At 44.2% G+C, this 23,601-nt stretch overlaps 1 protein-coding gene across 2 annotated transcripts in view; it reads right to left on the reverse strand.

The window, feature by feature from the left end:
- The window catches only part of LOC311112157 (plectin-like), a 160,224-nt gene extending 138,699 nt beyond the window's left edge, over positions 1–21,525 (reverse strand). The window contains exons 1-2 of one of the 2 annotated variants that reach the window (XM_084155134.1): positions 21,452–21,525; positions 20,516–20,735 (exon numbers count right to left, since the gene is read on the reverse strand). In XM_084155134.1, the coding sequence (XP_084011260.1) occupies positions 20,516–20,732 (217 nt within the window). In that variant the 5' untranslated portion in view covers positions 20,733–20,735; positions 21,452–21,525. Of the gene's footprint in view, positions 1–3,468; positions 3,637–20,515; positions 20,736–21,451 lie in introns of those variants that run through there. The other variant, XM_084155135.1, reaches the window with a different exon arrangement.
- Positions 21,526–23,601: the final 2,076 nt, after the last annotated feature.

Here is a 23,601-nt window from a genome sequence, read left to right on the forward strand (position 1 = left end):
GGTGGGAGAGAGCGTGGATGCCAAAGGTAGTCCGCCCGTCCACTCGGCACGTCCATCCAGACCGGGGCAATCCCCCTCACCGGCGGCCCAGTGACGACCCGCCCACATCACCTGCTGTCAGAAATTGCATTAGAGGACCCTGGGAAGACAGCCAGCCAGCTAGCCTGCCTGCCTCCCTCCCTCCCTCCCTCTGCCATGCTGGGACAATGACACATCACAAGAGAATGAAATAGGCAGAACACAGGCTGACTAACTCCTAAAGGAGGCATATGTTCTATATACAAACTCTGACGAATGTAAGACAGTGTCATGTTGTCTCCCGATCTGAAAATGAACCAAAGAGCAATGTTTGACAAACTCCTACAGAGGGATACGTCTTACATAAACACTGACAAACGTATGACAGTATTGTTATCCATTAATGTTGTCCGTCTTCCTGATATGACAATGGATTAAAGAACACAGGCTGAGTAACTCCTAGAGAGGAACACATTCTATTTAATGTACAGACTGTGATGAATGTAAGACCGTAGTGTCGTGAGAATTCTCAAATAGTTGTTTCATCACCCAGGGGGATACGTCTTCTACCGTATATAAACTCTGACTAACGCAATGGAGTATCAGTACAAAGTACCAGAGCAACGACTTATTACTATATTCAGATATATTTATCTCTTCTCACATAATATGCATCACCGACTTTCTTCTCTCATTGAATATAATAATTTCTCAATCGTCGGCTGACAACTCCACCCCAGATTTCGAGCGCAGTCATTCAAGTGTTCCGTAATCCAACACTTCTATGGCAACTGCTCCTACTTCTAACAGTGAGGCAAGAAGCACGCTACAGCTGAAAACTAAATGGGGGATCCTCTGGTGAGTGGTGAGTGTGGACAATGAAATGAAATCTCCCAGTGAAACTCCAATACTGTCACATAGCGGAAGAACAACCAGACCCGTGAACTGCGAGCCACCTAGCGACGTTTACAGACTAAATACTTTCTATTAATTGGACATCAGTAGGTACACTGAAATACACACATCCTACTATATACAGAAGAGATACACAGAGAAGAACAAGAACAAGAGTTGAAGGCAAGGGTGTTTACAATAAGTCTGATGAGTCATGGCCTTAGATTCACCTGTGCATGGTAGCGTGGAAATAACACTGACATCACTGAAAATAACACAGGTTCACAGACAAACTATTAACTCAAGCAACAATCAGACACACTGAAGAGAAAGGAAGGAGAGAGAGGTGAGAGCCGAGAGACGGAGAATGAGACATACTGGGAGAGATGGAGAGAGACAGAGAGAGAAAGAGAGATAGAGGTGAGAGAGACGGAGATACTGGGAGGGATGACGAGAGACACAGAGAGAGAGAGAGAGAGAGAGAGAGAGAGAGAGAGACAGAGAGAGACAGAGACAGACAGAGAGAGACAGAGAGACAGAGAGAGACAGAGAGAGACAGAGAGAGACAGAGAGAGACAGAGAGAGACAGAGACTGGGAGGGATGGAGAGCGAGAGAGAGCGAGAAAGAGACAGACAGAGAGAGATACAAAGACGGATGGAGAGAGAGTGAGAGAGGGGGCTGAGACAGAGAGAGACTGGGAGAGATGGAGAGAGACAGATGAGCAGCTCATTGCCTCCCTGACTTCTGTGCCTTAATAAGGACGAGGAGAGCAGAGCAGGACAGTCTGCCAGTTTTACGTTCCTTTCCTGTAGGACAGAGACTGTGAATACAGAACACAGAGGAACGTCTCAAATATAAACACCTGCCTGGCTGCCACCGTTCTTGGCCATGCGTCCCATAACCCCCCTAAAACACACACACACACACACACACACACACAGTGAACTAAGCTTGAAATAAACAAAACACACGTGTATGCATGCGCCCATACACACACACGCCCATATAGTGCACAAACAGAACGTACAGATCCACCCTTAAACAGCGAAATTGATTCAGCACATGGGCTCATTCTCCAGATTCTCTCTGAGACAAAAAAACTGGGGCGATATTTATAGAAGAGCTCTCGGTTTCCTGAAGCAAGGATCAGCTGGAAGGACTACGTACTAGGGGAAAGCAGAATGGGGATACGTAAAGGGGAGCAGAATGTAGGGAGAAGGAGAGAGAAGGAACACCAGGATGAGAAAGATGGAGGGAGTTAGAGCTTTGGATGTATAGAACAGTAAGGGAATAAGGGATGACATGGAGAGAGACGGGGATATGGAGAGGAGGAGTTATGGGTACAAAGACACACTAATACAGATGTGAAATAGCAATGGAGGGGTTTCGGGGCGTGGATGGGGTTATTTGTGGATGAGGATAGTGGATGAGGCCTGATCGTCAATGGATGAAGTATGATAGTCTATGATTGAGGTAGTGCATAATCACCTGTGCATCCCCAACCCACTATCTTCTGACTGTGGGCTCAATTCAATCAAGTCCACATTACAGTATGCATTTACACATTAGCTATTTTCCTCCACGGTGATATAAAATCACAGACTAGTCTTGGGTACTGTATAAAGCCCTATACAAACTACCAGGTAGACTCCCCTCACAGGTATGCCTTCACTTTTCAGATGTGTGGACGCAGGGTGACATTTCTAAACAAAGACTGTTCATTGAAATCCAGCCTATATACAATATGAACATCATGAACCAAAAGAAGATATTGATACTAACACCAGTGGATGTGACAGACTATGAACAACAGAATATTAATCAGTTAGACAGAAGATGCGGTCAAGGAGGGAGAAGAGGAACATTCTTTCCCAGGAACATTAGCCAAAGGATAAGTAGCTCAAAAGAGACAATTAAGGAGAAAATGTATATAATTGAGGTAGATTACACATAATGTGATAATATGCTCCGGTATATTGATGGACAGTATACTTCATTGTAGAGAAGCAACATCTGTCCACGTCCCATACACTGTAGCTGGACAAAAGATAACACAGTCAGATGAGCACTTACAGTACATGTAAGCCCCCCTCCTCTCCATTTCATTAAGGTCAAAGGTTAGAATGGTAGACCCAGTTGGCTATGGTCACATATCAAAGTAAAGCAGTGGAGTAAATCCACAGTGAACTTTGACAACCTCCACAGAGAGAGAGACCGGCAGAGTGACAGCAAACATGTGATCCAATCAATACATCACTCAGCACTCTGGAGGAGCAGCGTGTGGCTGGCTGGCTGCACTCCCTGTTGCACACACACACACAAACATAAGGACATAGAGAGAGAGAGAGACACACACACACACACACACACACACACACACACACAATGGTGTAGAACATGCAGAAAGACAGATGAAGGTACACAGGCTCATACATGTGCTGTTAACACACCTCCTCAGTCACACACTCACTCACTCACTCACTCGATCCTGTCATCACTGGCAGTAGCAGCAGTCACCCCTCTATGTGAGTGTGTGGGCCCTAGCTGGCATGTACCTTTGTACTTCTCCCTGACGTTCTCGTATGCCTGGATGAAGTCCTGCTCCTCTGCGTTGGGGGGCAGGCAGGCGGGTTCATACATGGCCATGGCCGGCGCTGTCTGTCAATGGGGTCACCCTCTTCTCCTCTTTTTGTTGTCCTCCTCTTCCTTCTTCTTTTGAGGTCAGTGGCTCCCTCTCTCTCTTTCCCTGTTAGTGACAACCTCTGCTGTCTGTCTGTCCTCTCTGTAGTTCTCCCAGTAGTGTATGAGCTCTCCACAGCTCTCAACTTCATTCCAGTGGCCAGCACCCAGCCCCACCCCCCTCCCGTAGCAGATAAATACTCAATATGAATGCCAGGCCCCTCCTCTTAAAGACACATGGCAGGGGAAGCACACAGAGAGAGAGTGTGAGAGAGCAGCATTGGGCATACCTGCAGGACTTGTCAGGCAGGCACACCATTAAACTATAGCACAGTAGTAAAGCACCACAAGGGTTTAGCATATACTTTCCAAACAAAACTCACCCACACCCTATATCAACTCCTCCACAAGCAAGATACACACAAACAAGCTGCTACCGCATTTCTACTGCTGGCCCAATTCCCATCTGACTTGGTGTTAAAAAAGGAAGAAAACATTCTCATTATTAGATGCAAGACCCAAACACAAACAGTTTGGTAGAAAAAGAAACTACTCGAATGTAGAGTATTTGCAATCCTAATCACAGAAACCAAATAAAAGCAACTAAATCTAATGATCAAGGATATTTTTCCCTCCTTTCCCCAGATTATGCCAACGCGCTATGCTGTTGCTGCCTAGCTGTCGTGTCCGGGTCATTCAACAGGCAGTGGAAGTAAATGTTTTGCCTCTCAATTGATGAATACGTTTAAAAACGAGTTACAGTGCAGATATGCCCTTGACATCCTTGACATGCATTAACAACACTAGAAGCGCTAAAGTAGTCATTTTGACTGCTCATGATTTTCATTTGTATTATTACTCTGCCATTGTTAAAGTCATGCCCCCCTCTGTCCTTGACTTTTCCTAAATACTGTACGTCTATATAACACACTGTCGGTGTTAGAATCTTAATATCACAAACAGAACTGGAGTTATAACCAGTTTTAGGAGGGCATGAAATGGATGAGTTGATGAGCGAGGGGAAGCAAACGATGCAAAATGATGTAATCAGCCATTGTGAATCATGAACAGGGCGGCCCATTCTATTGTATTGATCCGTTCTAATTATAATCTTAAAATGGTATGTACCCTATAACAGTCCAACGAATCAAAGCAGTCCTATCAGTCTACTTGAAGTAGGTTACACAGTGAGAGCATGTGTAATTGTACATGCTGAACTGCTTTCAATATCTGAGAAAATATCCACTACGGGCAGCAGGTGAGCGAGTGTTGGAGAATGTGCTGATGACGCTTGTGGAACCTTACGTTGGCAAGGGGAGAAATGTCAATATGGCCAATTTCGTCACTTCAATGTCATTGGTGAACAAGTCGCTTGCAAAGAAAACAAGTCTGGCAGGCACCATGAACAAAGCGAGACGGGAGCTCCCTCCCTCTGCGCAAAATAAGGCACCTATAAAGAGAAAACCGGAGATTATTACGCACTACAATCAAACAAAGGTATGTCAAAGTGTTTCAAGCAAGTGAAAGTTAGGAAAATTGTGTCAACTGTTAGGACAAGGGATGAATTGATGCCATTGTGTGAAGCCCCACACAAGCACAGGCTGACAATAATGGACTATTTTTGACTGCTGTCATATCGACACTTATATTCATTATAATGTCATTATTGCGTTTGGCGCTTATGATGACGTTAAGGCTACTGATGTTTTCATCATTTGACCGTGCGTCTTGGTGGTTGGTGTACCGTGTTCCAACACAAATGCTTTCTGTTTCATAGTTATAAGATAACACTAATAAAATTTATTAAACACTTGCATTTTTTAGTTTTTGGGGTTTTTACTTATAGCCTTCAGTAACATAAACTAATACAAATGCTATTGTGTTACAGAATATTGAATAAAACAAGTATTGTAATGTTACCAACGGCCTTCATAAACACTACCAACGGATTATTTTTGCAATAGCATATATGAAATGCATTCATTACACTGTTAGAATGTTGCAGTCAGAATGACTGCTCATTAGATTGAAAGGGGGTCCGTCGAGGCCCAGCGGTTCTAATGTTAACTTCTCCAATTATAGTCTGTTATATTTCCGTGTCTTTAAAACGTCAGATCCCCTCAGCAGCACACTGGCAGGGAGTAGAGACAGTCCCGAAGGAAAATCTCCCCTCGTTGTTTCATTTCTGTCCTGGCCGATCTATCAGCGAGTTTCTCATGACCAAGGCCAGTCCCTGACATCAGCCAGGAGGCTTTCCTGTGAGGAAACACGATAAGTCCAAACGCCTCACTTGCCGCTGGAAAAGCAGCCGTTGTTGCCGTTCCAGACAAACACCCACTCCGACAGGAAATGGAAACTGTTTCACTACAGGCACAGGTCAGAACAACACAGACCTGGTGGTTCACCACATTTTCATCTAGCCTGGTCCCAGATCTGTTTAAGCTGTCTTGCCAACTCCTATGGCTATTGTTGGTCATTCCTCTGATCAAGCCATGAACTGCCCCTCTCCATCTTTGGAGGATGCACGCACTCAAAGACTTGGCCTCTATTGGTTTGCCTAACTATAGCTAGGCTACTCATAATGATGTATTGCTTGTTTCGTTTAGCTTTTGAAGCACTTTCAGATTGTTATGAAAAGTGTAAAATATAAATTTGATAAATGATTATTATTATTGTCAAGCCAAACATTGCCAAGATAGCACAAACAGATCTGGGACCAAGCTTGTTCTGCTTTAGACTAGCCTAAGTAGCCTTGCATCCATACTTGACTGTACCGTATGTACTGTGCTGAAGCCAACTCTAGAATTCTGTCATTGCCATGTGCCATAACAATAAGAGTAACCTTCAGCATACGGTACATGTGGTAAAGAGGTCAATCGAACATGACCAAAACAATGAAATTGCCATGGAAACGAGTGAGAGAAAGGGCCATGGGGGAACGAAAGCGAGTCTCCTCATTGCCCCCCAGCAAAATTTGCCCACATTTAGGCTACTGTTTATATGTGTATTTCACACTATGTTGAGGTAAAAATCAGAGTATAATGCTTGTATGGATGTCAACCCCAACACATGTTCATGTCATCGTTACCAATCAACTGCATTACTGTTAAAAAATGACTTTGACTACCACCACCGATTTCTGTATGCTAGCTATGCTAACCATCTTATAGCATTTAGCAGTCACTTCTAAACCTGAAAAGGGACTGAAAAGGGACAACTTCTAAATGTTATGCAGCGAAAACAGCCAAATAATTCCAAATTGGACATAAGTAACCACATTGTGGGCCTGTTACAATACATAAATCATGACGGATTTGACGAATATCCACTTTGTTAGATCCGATTTGTTGAATGTGCTCCAAACTGGTCAATGAAACGTTGTGTGTTCAATTGACTCCTTTACAGCATCTATATACAGTATGGGTATGGGGCTGGATTTAGACAGGTAACATACTCCAGTTCAGTGTGGCAAGTCTCTCAATGCAAGGAGAGGGACATTTGCTGTGTTGACAATGGTTAAAGAGCTGAGGGTATTAGAAGACTGTACTGTGGCTTAACAGATGGGAGTGGAGTGGTGTGTTCCTGTACAACCCCATTCACCCCATTCCTCTACACCCCACCTGATGATGTATACACACGTATATACTCACACACACACACACCACACACACACACGTCACATCACACATTCGTACTTGTTACTGGTGTTTCAGCAACAGGCCCTTTAGAAATATTTAAATGTCTTGCTTTTTTCCGTGCTTCGAAAACTTCAGCAAGCCCCCTAAAAATAGGTGAGTTGTTAACCAGATACAAGTTAACGACATCTTTGATGACTCCCCAGTTGTCTGAATGAGGTGAAAGATGACCAGTGTGTGTGTGTGGGTGCGTGCGTTACTAAGTGTGTATTTGAATGTGTGTCTATGTATATCTAACTTTGTGTCACCACAATCTGAGATGATTGTTTGCAGTTTCCCAGTTACCAACATAACAGACAACAGGTGTGCTACACTGTGTTTCCCTAGGCATGAGGCAGTTTGCATGGGGCTTAAGTTACTCACACACGCTGTCCACATGAGAGGGTTCGAGAGGGTTTGTGTGTGTATGTGTGTGTGTGTGTGTGTCCACGTGAGTGTGTGCATTAGGGGTGTGAACGTTTAAACGAAATTGGGATCGTTAGCATTTAGAAAAAAGAAAAAAGAATCTTCACAAAACTATAATCATCATCATAAAGGGAGATTTTTATTTTTTACAAATACTAATCGCAACAATGCTGTAATGTTACTAGGAGGTAGGCTTGGGCAATATACCGGTTATACCATATACCGGGCAGCGGAGGCTGGTCGGAGGAGCTATAGGAGGATGGGATCATTGTAAATGCTGGAATGGAATATTGGAACGGAGTCAAACGTGGTTTCCATATGTTTGATGCGTTTGATACCATTCCATTGATTCCATTCTAGCCATTACAATGACCCTGTCCTCCTATAGCTCCTCCCACCAGCCTCCACTGATGCCGGGGTACTTTGAAATACCAAAGGTATGATTTTTTTTTATTTTGTGGTTGGGGCTGGTGGGGGCGGGGTGGGTGCGTGCTACGCCACTGCTTATAACTATAAGAACGCTACTGCTTAAGTATAACTATAAGAAATCTAAGATGTGTCAAATAAATGATATCCAGCTCAGGGCTCCAGCTGTGCATATGGTTTGCTAACTTGCTAGCTAAGTGGCTAGATGTCTAGATCAAGCTTCTTGGTTACATCTTAGATTTCTTATGGTTCAATCCACTCCTGGATATATATTTTTTTAAATAGCGCCCCTTGTGTGCACTTTCGGTAATACCGTATGCCCCGGTATGGTACAGAAACGGTATGAAAATCTGTATACTGCCCAACCCTAGTAGGAGGAGATATGCATCTTTCAAATGATTTCCCACGGGTATAAAGCGCTACGCACGTCATCGTCGTTAACAGTTGGAAAAATGGCAGAGAGTGAGACAGGGAAGTGACAGCAGCGAAGTCCTGTAAGGCAATACTTTGAGAAGTTAAATAAAAAGGTTGTGAAATGCAAATTGCGAGGTGGAATTGAGCTACAGTGGCAGTACAGGTGCAATGCTTGAAAGGGAGGCACAGTGAGACCCAAACCTTTGCTGGCAGCTGTGCAGGCCCCCAACAACAGACATTAGACAGGCTCTTCACACAAAATAAGAGCGATAAGGGATGGAGTGAGAAAATCACTACAGAAATGATTGCAGTTGATATGCAGCCATTGTCAATGGTAGAAGATGTCAGCTTCAATACCCTAATGGCATGTCTAGAACCAGACTACAAGATGCCATGTCAAAAAACCGTGACAGCCCGGATGAAGAAATTGTATAATGATTGCTTTGCAAGTACAAAGCGCAAGCTCTCAAACACCCCATACGTGGCATTAACAACAGATTGTTGGACGTCTATGAACACACTGTCATACATCACTGCAACGAGCCATTGATGAGAAGTGGGACATGACCACTGAGAAAACGGAGGAGAGGTACACAGCAGAGAACCTAAAAACGGCATTTACTACCATCGTTGCTGAGTGGGTGTGGGACAGTAGTAAGGTGAGCGCCGTACAGTAGCCAAGACTGCGGTAGATTGAACTGAATTGCCCCCTAGCGGTCATACAGTGAGGGAAAAAAGTATTTGATCCCCTGCTGATTTTGTACGTTTGCCCACTGACAAAGACATGATCAGTCTATAATTTTAATGGTAGGTTTATTTTAACAGTGAGAGACAGAATAACAACAAAAAAATCCAGAAAAACGCATGTCAAAAATGTTAGAAATTGATTTGCATTTTAATGAGGGAAATAAGTATTTGACCCCTCTGCAAAACATGACTTAGTACTTGGTGGCAAAACCCTTGTTGGCAATCAGAGGTCAGACGTTTCTTGTAGTTGGCCACCAGGTTTGCACACATCTCAGGAGGGATTTTGTTCCACTCCTCTTTGCAGATCTTCTCCAAGTCATTAAGGTTTCGAGCCTGACGTTTGGCAACTCGAACCTTCAGCTCCCTCCAAAGATTTTCTATGGGATTAAGGTCTGGAGACTGGCTAGGCCACTCCAGGACATTAATGTGCTTATTCTTGAGCCACTCCTTTGTTGCCTTGGCCGTGTGTTTTGGGTCGTTGTCATGCTGAAATACCCATCCACGACCCATTTTCAATGCCCTGGTTGAGGGAAGGAGGTTCTCACCCAAGATTTGACGGTACATGGCGCCGTCCATCGTCCCTTTGATGCGGTGAAGTTGTCCTGTCCCCTTAGCAGAAAAACACCCCCAAAGCATAATGTTTCCACCGCCATGTTTGACGGTGGGGATGGTGTTCTTGGGGTCATAGGCAGCATTCCTCCTCCTCCAAACAAGGCGAGTTGAGTTGATGCCAAAGAGCTCCATTTTGGTATCATCTGACCACAACACTTTCACTCAGTTCTCCTCTGAATCATACAGATGTTCATTGGCAAACTTCAGACGGGCCTGTGTATGTGCTTTCTTGAGCACGGGGACCTTGCGAGCGCTGCAGGATTTCAGTCCTTCACGGCGTAGTGTGTTACCAATTGTTTTATTGGTGACTATGGTCCCAGCTGCCTTGAGATCATTGACAAGATCCTCCCGTGTAGTTCTGGGCTGATTCCTCACCGTTCTCATGATCATTGCAACTCCACGAGGTGAGATCTTGCATGGAGCCCCAGGCCGAGGGAGATTGACAGTTATTTTGTGTTTCTTCCATTTGCGAATAATCGCACCAACTGTTGTCACCTTCTCACCAAGCTGCTTGGCGATGGTCTTGTAGCCCATTCCAGCCTTGTGTAGGACTACAATCTTGTCCCTGACATCTTTGGAGAGCTCTTTGGTCTTGGCCATGGTGGAGAGTTTGGAATCTGATTGATTGAATGCTTCTGTGGACAGGTGTCTTTTATACAGGTAACAAGCTGAGATTAGGAGCATGTGAGAATGAGTGTGCTCCTAATCTCAGCTCGTTACCTGTATAAAAGACACCTGGGATCCAGAAATCTTTCTGATTGAGAGGGGGTCAAATACTTATTTCCCTCATTAAAATGCAAATGAATTTATAACATTTTTGACATGCGTTTTTCTGGATTTTTTTGTTGTTATTCTGTCTCTTACTGTTCAAATAAACCTACCATTAAAATTATAGTGTCACGGATTCAGCCGAGGCTGCTCCTCCTCCTTGCTCGGGCAGGCTTCGGCGTTCGTCGTCCCCGGAGTACTAGCTGCTGCCGATCGATGTTTCGGTGTTTGTCTAGTTTAGTCTTTATTGTTTACACCTGTTCCCCATTATGTTTGATTGTATTCCCTATATTTACCCCTGTCTCTCATTTGGAATTTGTGTGTTATTGTTTATTGTTACGTGTGTCGTTGATGAGCGGGTTAGTTCCTCCCTGTGTGGAGGTTTTCTGTGTTGTGTTCTTTACTTCGTTTAGTAAAGTACGTTTCTTAGAGTTCTGTGACCTGCGCCTGACTTCTTCCACCGCATTACACTGACATTCGTGACATATAGACTGATCATGTCTTTGTCAGTGGGCAAACGTACAAATTCAGCAGGGGATCAAATACTTTTTTCCCTCACTGTATGCAGGACCATATCTGCATTGTGAATTCACATGTAATTTTACGATTTTTTTTAGTTTAAATGGTAAAGAAATGTCAGTTTAAATCTTAAGAACATTTTTATCACATCCCTAGTGTGCATGTGTGTGATGTATGATACTGTGCATGCTGACAGCACCTGGGGATGTATGACCCTGCACAAACACAACTAACATGGGTGTGAAATTCAATATGTCCGCTTCGGCCTATGAGGTGAGTAATATGACACTGCATGAACACGTTAACATGTAAACACAGCTGGCACAAACACGGAATTAAACATGCCCAACTTGAACTGTGACCTGTGCCCTTTGCTTTGACCCAGGTGGCTTGTGAGTCCTTCATAGCTTTCCCATGTGTGTAATGCCATTGATGAAGGTACACAGGCTTGAAACATGCCACCTCAGTAACCTCACACCTCTAGGTCTCTGCACTCTCCTTTGTTCTGCAGGAAGCACAGAGATCTGCCCTGTTGTTTGATATTCAAGTAGGCCTATCCTTGAAAAAAAAGGTGCTTCCTAGAACCATAAAGGGTTCTTGGGCTGTCCCTGTAGGGAGAGCCCTTTTTGGTTCCAGGTAGAAATATTTTTGGTTCCAAGTAGAACTTTTTATTTGAGGTTTCTTGATTGGGTGAAAGGGTTCTACATGGAACCCAGTTCTCCTACAGGAACAGCCGTAGAACCCTTTATGAACCGTTTTTTTTTTTTTTTTATGTATGGCTCAAACAGCCAGTGTGCTTTAAGCATCCATCAGTGTTCATTAATGTTTCTCTCAGTGTTGTACATCCTGAGAGTGAAGTGTCATTAATCAGACAGCCCACACAAATCACAGCAGCTTTTATAAATGTATGTCTAAGGGATTCATGAATACTCTGCTGGAGGATGGTGGCGATGAGCGCATTTACTGTAAGCAGAACGGATACAGGGAAGCTGCAGATTGCAAGTACAGGCACACACACACACAAAGATACAGTATGCACGCACACACACACACGTAAACACAGATGCGCGTGCACACACACACACACACAGTTAAGCACAAACACAAACACACATGCAAAAAGGCGCTCATCTTGGCAGTAAGGGCGGGCCAGAGAAAGCCTATCTCAGGGGAGATAACAGACTCCTGAGCTGTAATTCTAAAGCCATAACTACGAATACGTGTGTGGGTCTTTATTTATGCACGCTATGATTTATAGTCCTTTGCAATGGGGAGGAAATTAATATGGCAAGTGAGAAATGAATCAGGAATTGAAGGTCGTAGAGAAACAATATCAGCTTTTTTGGCCTTGCGTTTGCACTGGGCTGGGCACTCTGCTTGTTTCAAGTTAGATTTATTTGTAACAAATCTAATCTGTGTCACAGACCAACATGTATGTGATGACCAAGATGGCTGACACTAAGAAAATGTCAGGCTACTACGCACCCACATAAATGTGTCACTGGTCTGTGTGTGTTCCTCCTATCTCAAAGTGACCTTGCTGCCAGCTGTCCCTTAGTGCCCTGAGAGTGTGTGTGTGTGTGTGTGTGTGTGTGTGTGTGTGTGTGTGTGTGTGTGTGTGTGTGTGTGTGTATGTGTATGTGTGTGTGTATGTGTGTGGTAAGGAGGGCTACAGAGTGTCTGACAGTCAGAGGCCTTCTAAAGCCCATCTCTCAGTTTATCGATCACTCCCTCTCTCACTCCTACCTCTGACAACACATCTTTATGCTAATCAGTTACAGCCAGGACAGAAGTCTCAAAACATGGCTTAGGCTCATATATAATTACATGTAGAATCTCTATGCATTAGGTAGCCTCCAGCTTGTATGGAGTTTTTCTGAGCAGTGTGCTACATGTCTAATGATTGTGTAAGGACTGTGTAATGATGTTGACAGTGACAGTACAGGAGAATGCCAGGGAAACAGGCTGGTGCCACCCTCTGGTTACTGACAAGTCGTTCAGTCTGATATTCTATCTTGGTGACGTCAGGGACATGCCTATCTAGTCATCCCATGCTCTACCTTACCTTGCCTCTATCTAGTCACCATCATGCACCACTGTAATACCCCACCTTCTACTCTTCATACTAGTAACATGTTTTAGTAATTCAGTTGCGTGAGCATGCAATGGAGCTTTTTGTCAGTGAGCCGTTTTATGCTGTGTCCAAAAAGTCATTTCCACACATAAAAAGGAAATTGAACCCCTCTGACTGACTTTTCAATAAGTATGAAACTTATCCTCTGTGAAATGAAAGGAGAGCCATTGTGCCAATAAGATCAGCGGAATATTCTATGTAATTCTATTTAAAACGATAGAGAATGAGGCACATTTTCCAGAGGCTCAAATGGGTTTCGTGTAGCTCAGTTGGTAGAGCATGGCGTTTGCAACGCCAGGGTTGTGGGTTTGTTTCCCACGGGGGGCCAGTATGAAAAATGTATGCACTCACTAACTGTAAGTCGCTCTGGATAAGAGTGTCTGCTAAATGTAAAATGTTTCCATGGCTACTCCAGGACTGGGTCGGAAACGTTCCCATGCGGACTGACACCTGATGGTCAATACAGCTACTGCAGTCTGGAGGCTTTCGGAGGGATGGAGAAATGGGTCCACTGACACACTACGGGCCCCTGTCAAGCAAATACCTGAGGTGTTTAGAGATCTGTGAGAGACAAATAAGTCACATGCTGTACCACAGTGTGTAATGACAGACAGCCTGTTATTTTTAGTGATTCTACTGATGGCAGCCCTCAGGCATTGGTTCAACCCTAAGTCCCTCAGTGACTGAGACAGTACCACTGCGTGTGAATGGTGGATTATTTATTACACTGATTGAAGAGACTCTCTTTCACTCGGTTTACAGCACAGTGAACACACTCTGAGAGGAACAGAGAGGACTTATGACTCATACAGTCATCAATATACAGCCAGTGCAGAATCACATGGGCCTATTTATCAAATGGCTCTTTTCCACACTAAAATCTGCTCTGTGTGTGTGTGTGTGTGTGTGTGTGTGAGTGCGCGTGCGTGCGTGTACACATGCTTGCTTGAGTGCGTGTATGCATGCACGGCGCCGTGACTTTGACAGCTTTAGATCATAGCAGCTCTGTTATGAATAATAGACAGGCACTCAGTAGGGATGTTAGCCGGTTAAGTAAACCCTTACCTCAGGAGGGCCCTGTCAGAAACAGAAACCATTCACACACATTACAGCTCTGAACACAACAGGGCCGTCAAAGTGTCCAACTAGCATGATGTTGTAATACATTTTTGCATTTTTTATGTGTCATGAATATGTGTCAAAAATGTCAACATATTTATTCATAACTCCTGTCTGAGGTGAAATCATTGAATGATTTTCTTCAGCCCTCCAAAATCAAGGCTAGTATATCTAGTGGTGTTGGATGGCGTTCAAAATGTCTACTGTATTGTAATCCACAGTGAATTCTCTGGTAGGGGTATACACTAGTTCTGCCAAGGCTGTACATTGTGAATGGTGTAACTTCACTCAAACACTGGGTGGCTGTCCTGAGTCTCTTCCTCTCCCTTGACCTTTGGTGTGTGTGACTGAGAAGTGTGGACACCGCTCTGGAGTTCAGGTCCCAGAGGACACATTAAGGATGCCACACATTCCTCTGCCCTGCGCTTACATGACCTTTCACCTCCCTGTTCCCTAGTTTTACCTCACTTTGACCCTTTTCAAGAACACTGGTAGAAGAGCTGAGAAGAACTCCCTCTGGAAGAATTAAGTTGAACTCAACAATTGCCTTTTGACACTAGAGTGTAAATGAGACAGATTGAGCCATTCCCAACTGTTCCAAGTGTGCCAAAGTAGAGTGTTATATGATTAATAGCCAATACCCCACGTCACTGCTAGGTGATACAGCTTCATGGCATTTCATTTATAACCTAACACATGCTAGATGAGCCCAACAACTCTCCAGCTCCTTCCTCTGAGCCAGAGAGCTCCCATAAGTGATTCCAATCAGCTTCTATTAAGTAATTAGATTCATAGTAGTATATTTTAAAACCTGTCTGTCTAAGACTCACCACACGAGTGGGAGGTTAGTGGATACATGTGTTTAAGAGAGAACTAACTACAGTGCCTTCAGAAAGTATTCAGACCCCTTGACTTTTTCCACATTTTGTTACATTACAGCCTTCATCTAAAATTTTATTTAAAAAATCCTCAGTAATCTACACACAATACCCCATAATGACAAAGCGAAAACAGGTTTTTAGAATATTTGCTAAAAAAAAAAAAAAATTACATAAGTATTCAGAGCCTTTGCTATGAGACTCGAAATTGAGCTCAGATGCATCTTGTTTCCATTGATCATCCTTGAGATGTTTCTACAACTTGATTGGAGGCCACCTGTGGGAAATTCAATTGATTGGACATGATTTGGAAAGGCACACACTTGTCTATATAAGGTCCCACAGTTGACAGTGCACGTCAGAGCAATAACCAAGTCATTCATAAATGGAAGAAGTTTGGAACCACCAAGACTATTCCTAGAGCTCGCCGCCCGGCCAAACTGAGCAATCGGGGTAGAAGGGCCTTGGTCAGGGAGGTGACCAAGAATCCGATGGTCACTCTGACAGAGCTCCAGAGTTCCTCTGTGGAGATGGGAGAACCTTCCAGAAGGACAACCATCTCCGCAGCACTCCACCAATCAGGCCTTTATGGTAGAGTGACCAGATGGAAGCCACTCCTCAGTAAAAGGCACATGACAGCCCGCTTGGAGTTTGCCAAACAGCACCTAAAGACTCTCAGACCATGAGAAACAAGATTCTCTGGTCTGATGAAACCAAGATTGAACTCTTTGGCCTGAATGCCAAGTGTCACATCTGGAAGAAACCTGACATCATCCCTACGGTGAAGCACGGTGGTGGCAGCATCAGGCTGTGGGGATGTTTTTCAGCGGCATGGACTGGGAGACTAGTCAGGATCGAGGCAAAGATGAACGGAGCAAAGTACAGAGAGATCCTTGATGAAAACCTGCTCCAGAGTGCTCAGGGCCTCAGAGTGGGGCAAAGGTTCACCTTCCAACAGAACAATGACCCTAAGCACACAGCCAAGACAACGCAGGAGTGGCTTTGGGACAAGTCTATGAATGTCCTTGAGTGGCCCGGCCAGAGCCCGGACTTGAACCCGAACTAACATCTCTGGAGAGACCTGAAAATACAGTTGAAGTCGGAAGTTTACGTAAACTTAGGTTGGAGTCATTAAAACTAGTTTTTCAACCACTCCACAAATTTCTTGTTAACAAACTATAGTTTTGGCAAGTCGTTTAGGACATCTACTTTGTGCATGACACAAGTAATTTTTCCAACAATTGTTTACAGACAGATTATTTCACTTATAATTCACTGTATCACAATTCCAGTGGGTCAGAAGTTTACATACACTAAGTTGACTGTGCCTTTAAAGAGCTTGGAAAATTCCAGAAAATTATGTCATGGCTTTAGAAGCTTCTGATAGGCTCATTTGAGTCAATTGGAGGTGTACCTGTGGATGTATTTCAAGGCCTACCTTCAAACTCAGTGCCTCTTTGCTTGACATCATGGGAAAAATCAAAATAAATCAGCCAAGACCTAAAAAAAAGCAATTGTAGACCTCCACAAGTCTGGTTCATCCTTGGGAGCAATTTCCAAATGCCTGAAGGTACCATGTTCAATCTGTTCAAACAATAGTACGCAACTATAAACACCATGGGACCACGCCGCCGTCATACTGCTCAGGAAGGAGACGCGTTCTGTCTCCTAGAGATGAATGTACTTTGGTGCGAAAAGTGCAAATCAATCCCAGAACAACAGCAAATGACCTTGTGAAGATGCTGGAGGAAACAGGTACAAAAGTATCTATATCCACAGTAAAACGAGTCCTATATCGACATAACCTGAAAGGCCGCTCAGCAAGGAAGAAACCACTGCTCCAAAACCACCATAAAAATGCCAGACTACGGTTTGCAACTGCACATGGGGACAAAGATCGTACTTCTGGTTTGATGAAACAAAAATAGAACTGTTTGGCCATAATGACCATCTTTATGTTTGGAGGAAAAAGGGGGGACTTGCAAGCCGAAGAACACCATCCCAACCATGAAGCACGGGGGTGGCAGCATAATGCCGTGGAGGTGCTTTGCTGCAGGAGGGACTGGCGCACTTCACAAAATAGATGGCATCATGAGGAAGGAAAATGATGTGGATATATTGAAGCAACATCTCAAGACATCAGTCAGGAAGTTAATGCTTGGTCGCAAATGGGTCTTCCAAATGGACAATGACCCCAAGTAAACTTCCAAAGTCAAGGTATTGGAGTGACCATCATAAAGCCCTGACCTCAATCCTATAGAAAATCTGTGGGAAGAACTGAAAAAGCGTGTGCGAGCAAGGAGGCCTACAAACCTGACTCAGTTACACCAGCTCTGTCAGGAGGAATGGGCCAAAATTCACCCAACTTATTGTGGGAAGCTTGTGGAAGGCTACACGAAACGTTTGACCCAAGTTAAACAATTTAAAGGCAATGCTACCAAATACTAACTGGGTGTATGTAAACTTCTGACCCACTGGGAATGTGATGAAATAAAGAAAAGCTGAAATAAATAATTCTCTCTACTATTATTCTGACATTTCACATTCTTAAAATCAAGTGGTGATCCTAACTGACCTAAGACAGGGGATCTTTACTAGGATTAAATGTCAGGAATTGTGAAAAACTGAGTTTAAATGTATTTGGCTAAAGTGTATGTAAACTTCCGACTTTAACTGTAGCTGTGCAGCAATGCTCCCCATCCATCCTGACAGAGCTTGAGAGGATCTGCAGAGAAGAATGGGAGAACCTCCCCAAATACTGGTGTGCCAAGCTTGTAGCGTCATACCCAAGAAGACTTGAGGCTGTAATCGCTGCCAAAGGTGCTTCAACAAAGTAATGAGTAAAGGGTCTGAATACTTATGTAAATGTGATATTTCTAAAAACCTGTTTTTGCTTTGTCATTATGGGGTATTGTGTGTAGATTGATGAGAAGAAAAAAAAAATATTTAATCAATTTTAGAATAAGGCTGTAAAGTAACAAAATGTGGATATAGTCAAGGGGTCAGAATACTTTCCAAATGCACTGTTTCTGCAGAAGGCACAGTTCTCTGGTTCCTGCCAGCCTGCACATACACACCTGCCTCTAGCGAACACTGCTGCACTCAGAGCAAAGCCTACTCATTAACACCTGTCCCACATAGCACGGGAGGTTGGTAGCACCTTAATTGGGGAGAACTTGCTCGTGTTAATGACTGGAGGGGAATCAGTGGAATTGTATCAAATACATCAAACACATAGTCTCCAGGTGTTTGATGCCATTCCATTTGCTCCGTTCCGGACATTATAATGAGCCGTCCTCCCCTCAGCAGCCTCCTGTGCCACACATACCTGGCTCTAATTGATGCCATACACCTGTGACTGACAAACATGACTGATGTGGGTCCCAATTCTCCACACGCATTAGCACTTTCCTCCATCGTTAAATCCATGATGGGGAACGTGCAAGTGCACACTTTGGGAGAAGTATAGAAAATTGGGATGCACCTCAGCAAAGGCTTTGTACATAATGTACCTGTGCAATGCACCCACAGATGCAGCCGCAGAGGCAGTCCACTTGCCATTTGAAATGTGCACACCCCAGACCTAGCTTAATGCCCCTGGCTGTTGGAGAGCTAGCGGCTGAGATATATGCATGATTCCCCTTACTGTCAGGGTTTATAACCTACGCTGGGCAGCATGTCAGCAGAGAATAGAACAAAGGCTGCCCCATGTGTGCTGACACAGCCCCACCAGGTCTTATGACAGAGGAAGAGCACAGGAGACAGGGGACAGGATACATATAATGAAAAAGATGGCCAGCACTCGCAAGTAAAGTAGGCTATTACTTAGACTTATTTTCAATCTCAGCAGACGCAATGGATGCGTTTAGGCCTCAAAACCTTCATCAGAAAAGGCTGGGTAGATCTAACCTTACTTTGACCAGAGAGGAGACCAGCAAAACACTGAATAGTTTCATTGAAATTAGCTAGATGACGATAATGATCCTGATGTATTAATGTTGTTTGTGTTTGATGTCAAAAATGTTATAGTGAAGCAAAGGCACATTTTCACATGGTGTGTGGACAATGACATTGATCTTCTTCTAATTATGCTACAGAATGAGGGGAAGGAACATGAATTTCCTCCAAGCTTCTAATGAAGACTACAGTGGCTTGCGAAGGTATTCACCCCCATTGGCATTTTTCCTATTTTGTTGCTTTACAACCTGGAATTAAAATTGATTTTTGGGGGGGTTGTATCATTTGATTTACACAACATGCCTACCACTTATTTGTTATTGTGAAACAAACAAGAAATAAGCCAAAAAAACTGAAAACTTGAGCGTGCATAACTATTCACCCCCCCAAAGTCAATACTTTGTAGAGCCACGTTTTGCAGCAATTACAGCTGCAAGTCTCTTAGGGTATGTCTCTATAAGCTTGGCACATCTAGCCACTGGGATTTTTGCCCATTCTTCAAGGCAAAACTGCTCCAGCTCCTTCAAGTTGGATGGATTCTGCTGGTGTACAGCAATCTTTAAGTCATACCACAGATTCTCAATTGGATTGAGAATCCAAGACATTTAAATGTTTCCCATTAAACCACTCGAGTGTTGCTTTAGCAGTCTGCTTAGGGTCATTGTCCTGCTGGAAGGTGAACCTCCGTCCAAGTCTCAAATCTCTGGAAGACTGAAACGTGTTTCCTTCAAGAATTTCCCTGTATTTAGCGGCATCCATCATTCCTTCAATTCTGACCAGTTTCCCAGTCCCTGCCGATGTAAAACATCCCCACAGCATGATGCTGCCACCACCATGCTTCCCTGTGGGGGTGGTGTTCTCGGGGTGATGAGAGGTGTTGGGTTTGCGCCAGACATAGTGTTTTCCTTGATGGCCAAAAAGTTCAATTTTAGTCTCATCTGACCAGAGTACCTTCTTTCATATGTTTGGGGAGTCTCCCACACAGTACACACACACACACACACACTCACACACAGTAGGCTACTGCCAATGGAAACAATCAACAAAATTCTACAGAAATCAACTACTTCAATGGCTGGTATGATAAACACACTCATACACAGAGTGTGTCATTAGCCCCATTCAGACAAAGCTAGTTCAGACCCAATTTCCTAATGTGAGGCCTGGTGGGAACAGTAGCATAGCAAAGTAGCATGTGTGAGAGGTGGCAGGAGGAGTGTCGTCGGGCTGCAGACAGCAGACTGCCTACCTGCGATGCGGATGACGGCCCTCTCAGCTGGGTCCAGGACGTCCCCGGAGCCCGAGGCAGACTTAGAGCGTTTGACCCTCTGGTGTTTGGCCAGGTTCCAGGGAAGTGTGTCCCCAGGGCAGGGGGCAGGGAAGCTCCTCTCTCCATAGCTGTCTAGCAGGGCCCTCTCCCTCTCCCGGTCCCTGTCCTTCTGTCTGTCCTTACGCCCCGACGCCATCACCTACAGTACAGTACAACGACATGGGGGAGAGCAGCAGTGAGACATTGCACGTGTATAGGCCTATGCATATTGGAAACATACATTGTTCATATTTGAATACTTTGAGATCCACAATTGAATATTGCATACAGTCCACATTATACAAATATACACAGACACAGGTACACACACTGGCAATGTCTATAACAGGTTCAGTTGGAAGCCCTGCTTAACATGGGTCAAGTGGATACACTGGAACTATTGTGGTTCACAGTGTGACTCTCTGGAATCGCCTGGCATGTCATGCGGCATGCCATTTCCCACAACTCAGTCAAGTCGCTCATCAAAAAACTTAATCCACCAATGACAGAGCATGCATCCATGTTAACTAAAAAGATTTCCAGACTGGTATTCAGATATCAGTAGGATAATGACTACAACATTATATGATCTGCTTGCCACATGATAAATGGCAAGCCTTAGCCAACACAGCAGGAGAGCAATAGCTGCTGCCAGTCAAGGTGTCAAAAAACAAAACAAAATTTGTAGCTCAGTTAGAGTCAGGCTGGCAATTTCCACGTGTTAAAAGGAGGGAGACTTTCGCTGAGACCCAACTCCCAGTTGATGATTAACCACCATGAAAATATGCAGCCAAGATAAATGTAAAGAACACTATTTCCATATTACAGTCATACAGTGAAACAAAGTGCAAATGACCATTTGCATCTCTTACTGACCGTAGACTTGGGCACTTGATAGGAAAACGAGACGAGGCTGACTATGAAGTATTGAGTTTCCTGGATAAAGTACGACTAAGTGGTCACTATCGGTAAGTGATGGACCTTAACCTCTGCTTAGAATGCAAAAACCAGCTCTGCTGCTGTTACACAATAACAATGCACTAATGTCTTTGTTTTTGGGGGGTAACAACATGTGAGCTGTACCGAATCTGCTAATATTTGTAATCAAATGATTAGATTATACTGTAACAAGATGAAGACCAAAGCATAAGGCATTGTGCATCGGTTTTTAGACGATACATTGGTCACACTTTATTTGGATAGTCTGTAGATGCTCTACAGATGGTCATACTAACAGCAAACTATCTGTTGATAAGCAGCTGCTTGCTAAGGTTACGGTTAGGTTTAGGTTTAGAATAAGGGTTAGGGTAAGGGTTAAGGTTAGGGTTAGTGTTAGAATAAGGGTTAGGGTAAGGGTTAAGGTTAGGGTTAGTGTTAGTAGATAGTTCTTTTAAACGTTTTTTTGGGGGGTAGATCAGCTTTAATATTGCAGATAGATTGTAACTTCCATCAATGTAATTGTCTGCATCACTTCCAATCTCCCATATGTTGTTTTTTTCTCGCAATATATATATATATATATATATATATATATATATATATATATATATACATACATATATATATACATATATATATATACATATATATATATATACATACACACACACACACACACACACATATACACATACATACATACATACATAGATATACATATCCTTTTCCAACCCCACCACCCCTTCCCTAATTGGAGTAAACTAGTGAACAACAACGCTTAGGCCTCTACTTCCAGCTTATACATACTACACTGCTCAAAAAAATTAAGGGAACACTAAAATAACACATCCTAGATCTGAATGATGAAATAATCTTTTTCTTTACATAGTTGAATGTGCTGACAACAAAATCACACAAAAACATTATCAATGGAAATCAAATTTATCAACCCATGGAGGTCTGGATTTGGAGTCACCCTCAAAATTAAAGTGGAAAACCACACTACAGGCTGATCCAACTTATAATGTCCTTAAAACAAGTAAAAATGAGGCTCTGTAGTGTGTGTGGCCTCCACGTGCCTGTATGACCTCCCTACAACGCCTGGGCATGCTCCTGATGAGGTGGCGGATGGTCTCCTGAGGGATCTCCTCCCAGAACTGGACTAAAGCATTCGCCAACTCCTGAACAGTCTGTGGTGCAACGTGGCGTTGGTGGATGGAGTTAGACATGATGTCCCAGATGTGCTCAATTGGATTCAGGTCTGGGGAATGGGCGGGCCAGTCCATAGCATCAGTGCCTTCCTCTTGCAGGAACTGCTGACACACTCCAGCCACATGAGGTCTAGCATTGTCTTGCATTAGGAGGAACCCAGGGCCAACCGCACCAGCATATGGTCTCACAAGGGGTCTGAGGATCTCATCTCGGTACCTAATGGCAGTCAGGCTACCTCTGGCGAGCACATGGAGGGCTGTGCGGCCCCCCAAAGAAATGCCACCCCACACAATGACTGACCCACCGCCAAACCGGTCATGCTGGAGGATGTTGCAGGCAGCAGAACGTTCTCCACGGCGTCTCCAGACTCTGTCACGTGCTCAGTGTGAACCTGCTTTCATCTGTGAAGAGCACAGGGCGCAAGTGGTGAATTTGCCAATCTTGGTGTTCTCTGGCAAATGCCAAATGTCCTGCACGGTGTTGGGCTGTAAGCACAACCCCCACCTGTGGACGTCGGGCCCTCATACCACCCTCATGGAGTCTGTTTCTGACCGTTTGAGCAGACACATGCACATTTGTGGCCTGCTGGAGGTCATTTTGCAGGGCTCTGGCAGTGCTCCTCCTGCTCCTCCTTGCACAAAGGCGGAGGTAGCAGTCCTGCTGCTGGGTTGTTGCCCTCCTACGGCCTCCTCCACGTCTCCTGATGTACTGGCCTGTCTCCTGGTAGCGCCTCCATGCTCTGGACACTACGCTGACAGACACAGCAAACCTTCTTGCCACAGCTCGCATTGATGTGCCATCCTGGATGAGCTGCACTACCTGAGCCACTTGTGTGGGTGGTAGACTCCGTCTCATGCTACCACTAGAGTGAAAGC

The sequence above is a fragment of the Coregonus lavaretus genome (genome assembly GCF_964263955.1).
Source record: "Coregonus lavaretus genome assembly, chromosome: 3".
In the NCBI taxonomy this organism is placed as follows: domain Eukaryota; kingdom Metazoa; phylum Chordata; class Actinopteri; order Salmoniformes; family Salmonidae; genus Coregonus; species Coregonus lavaretus.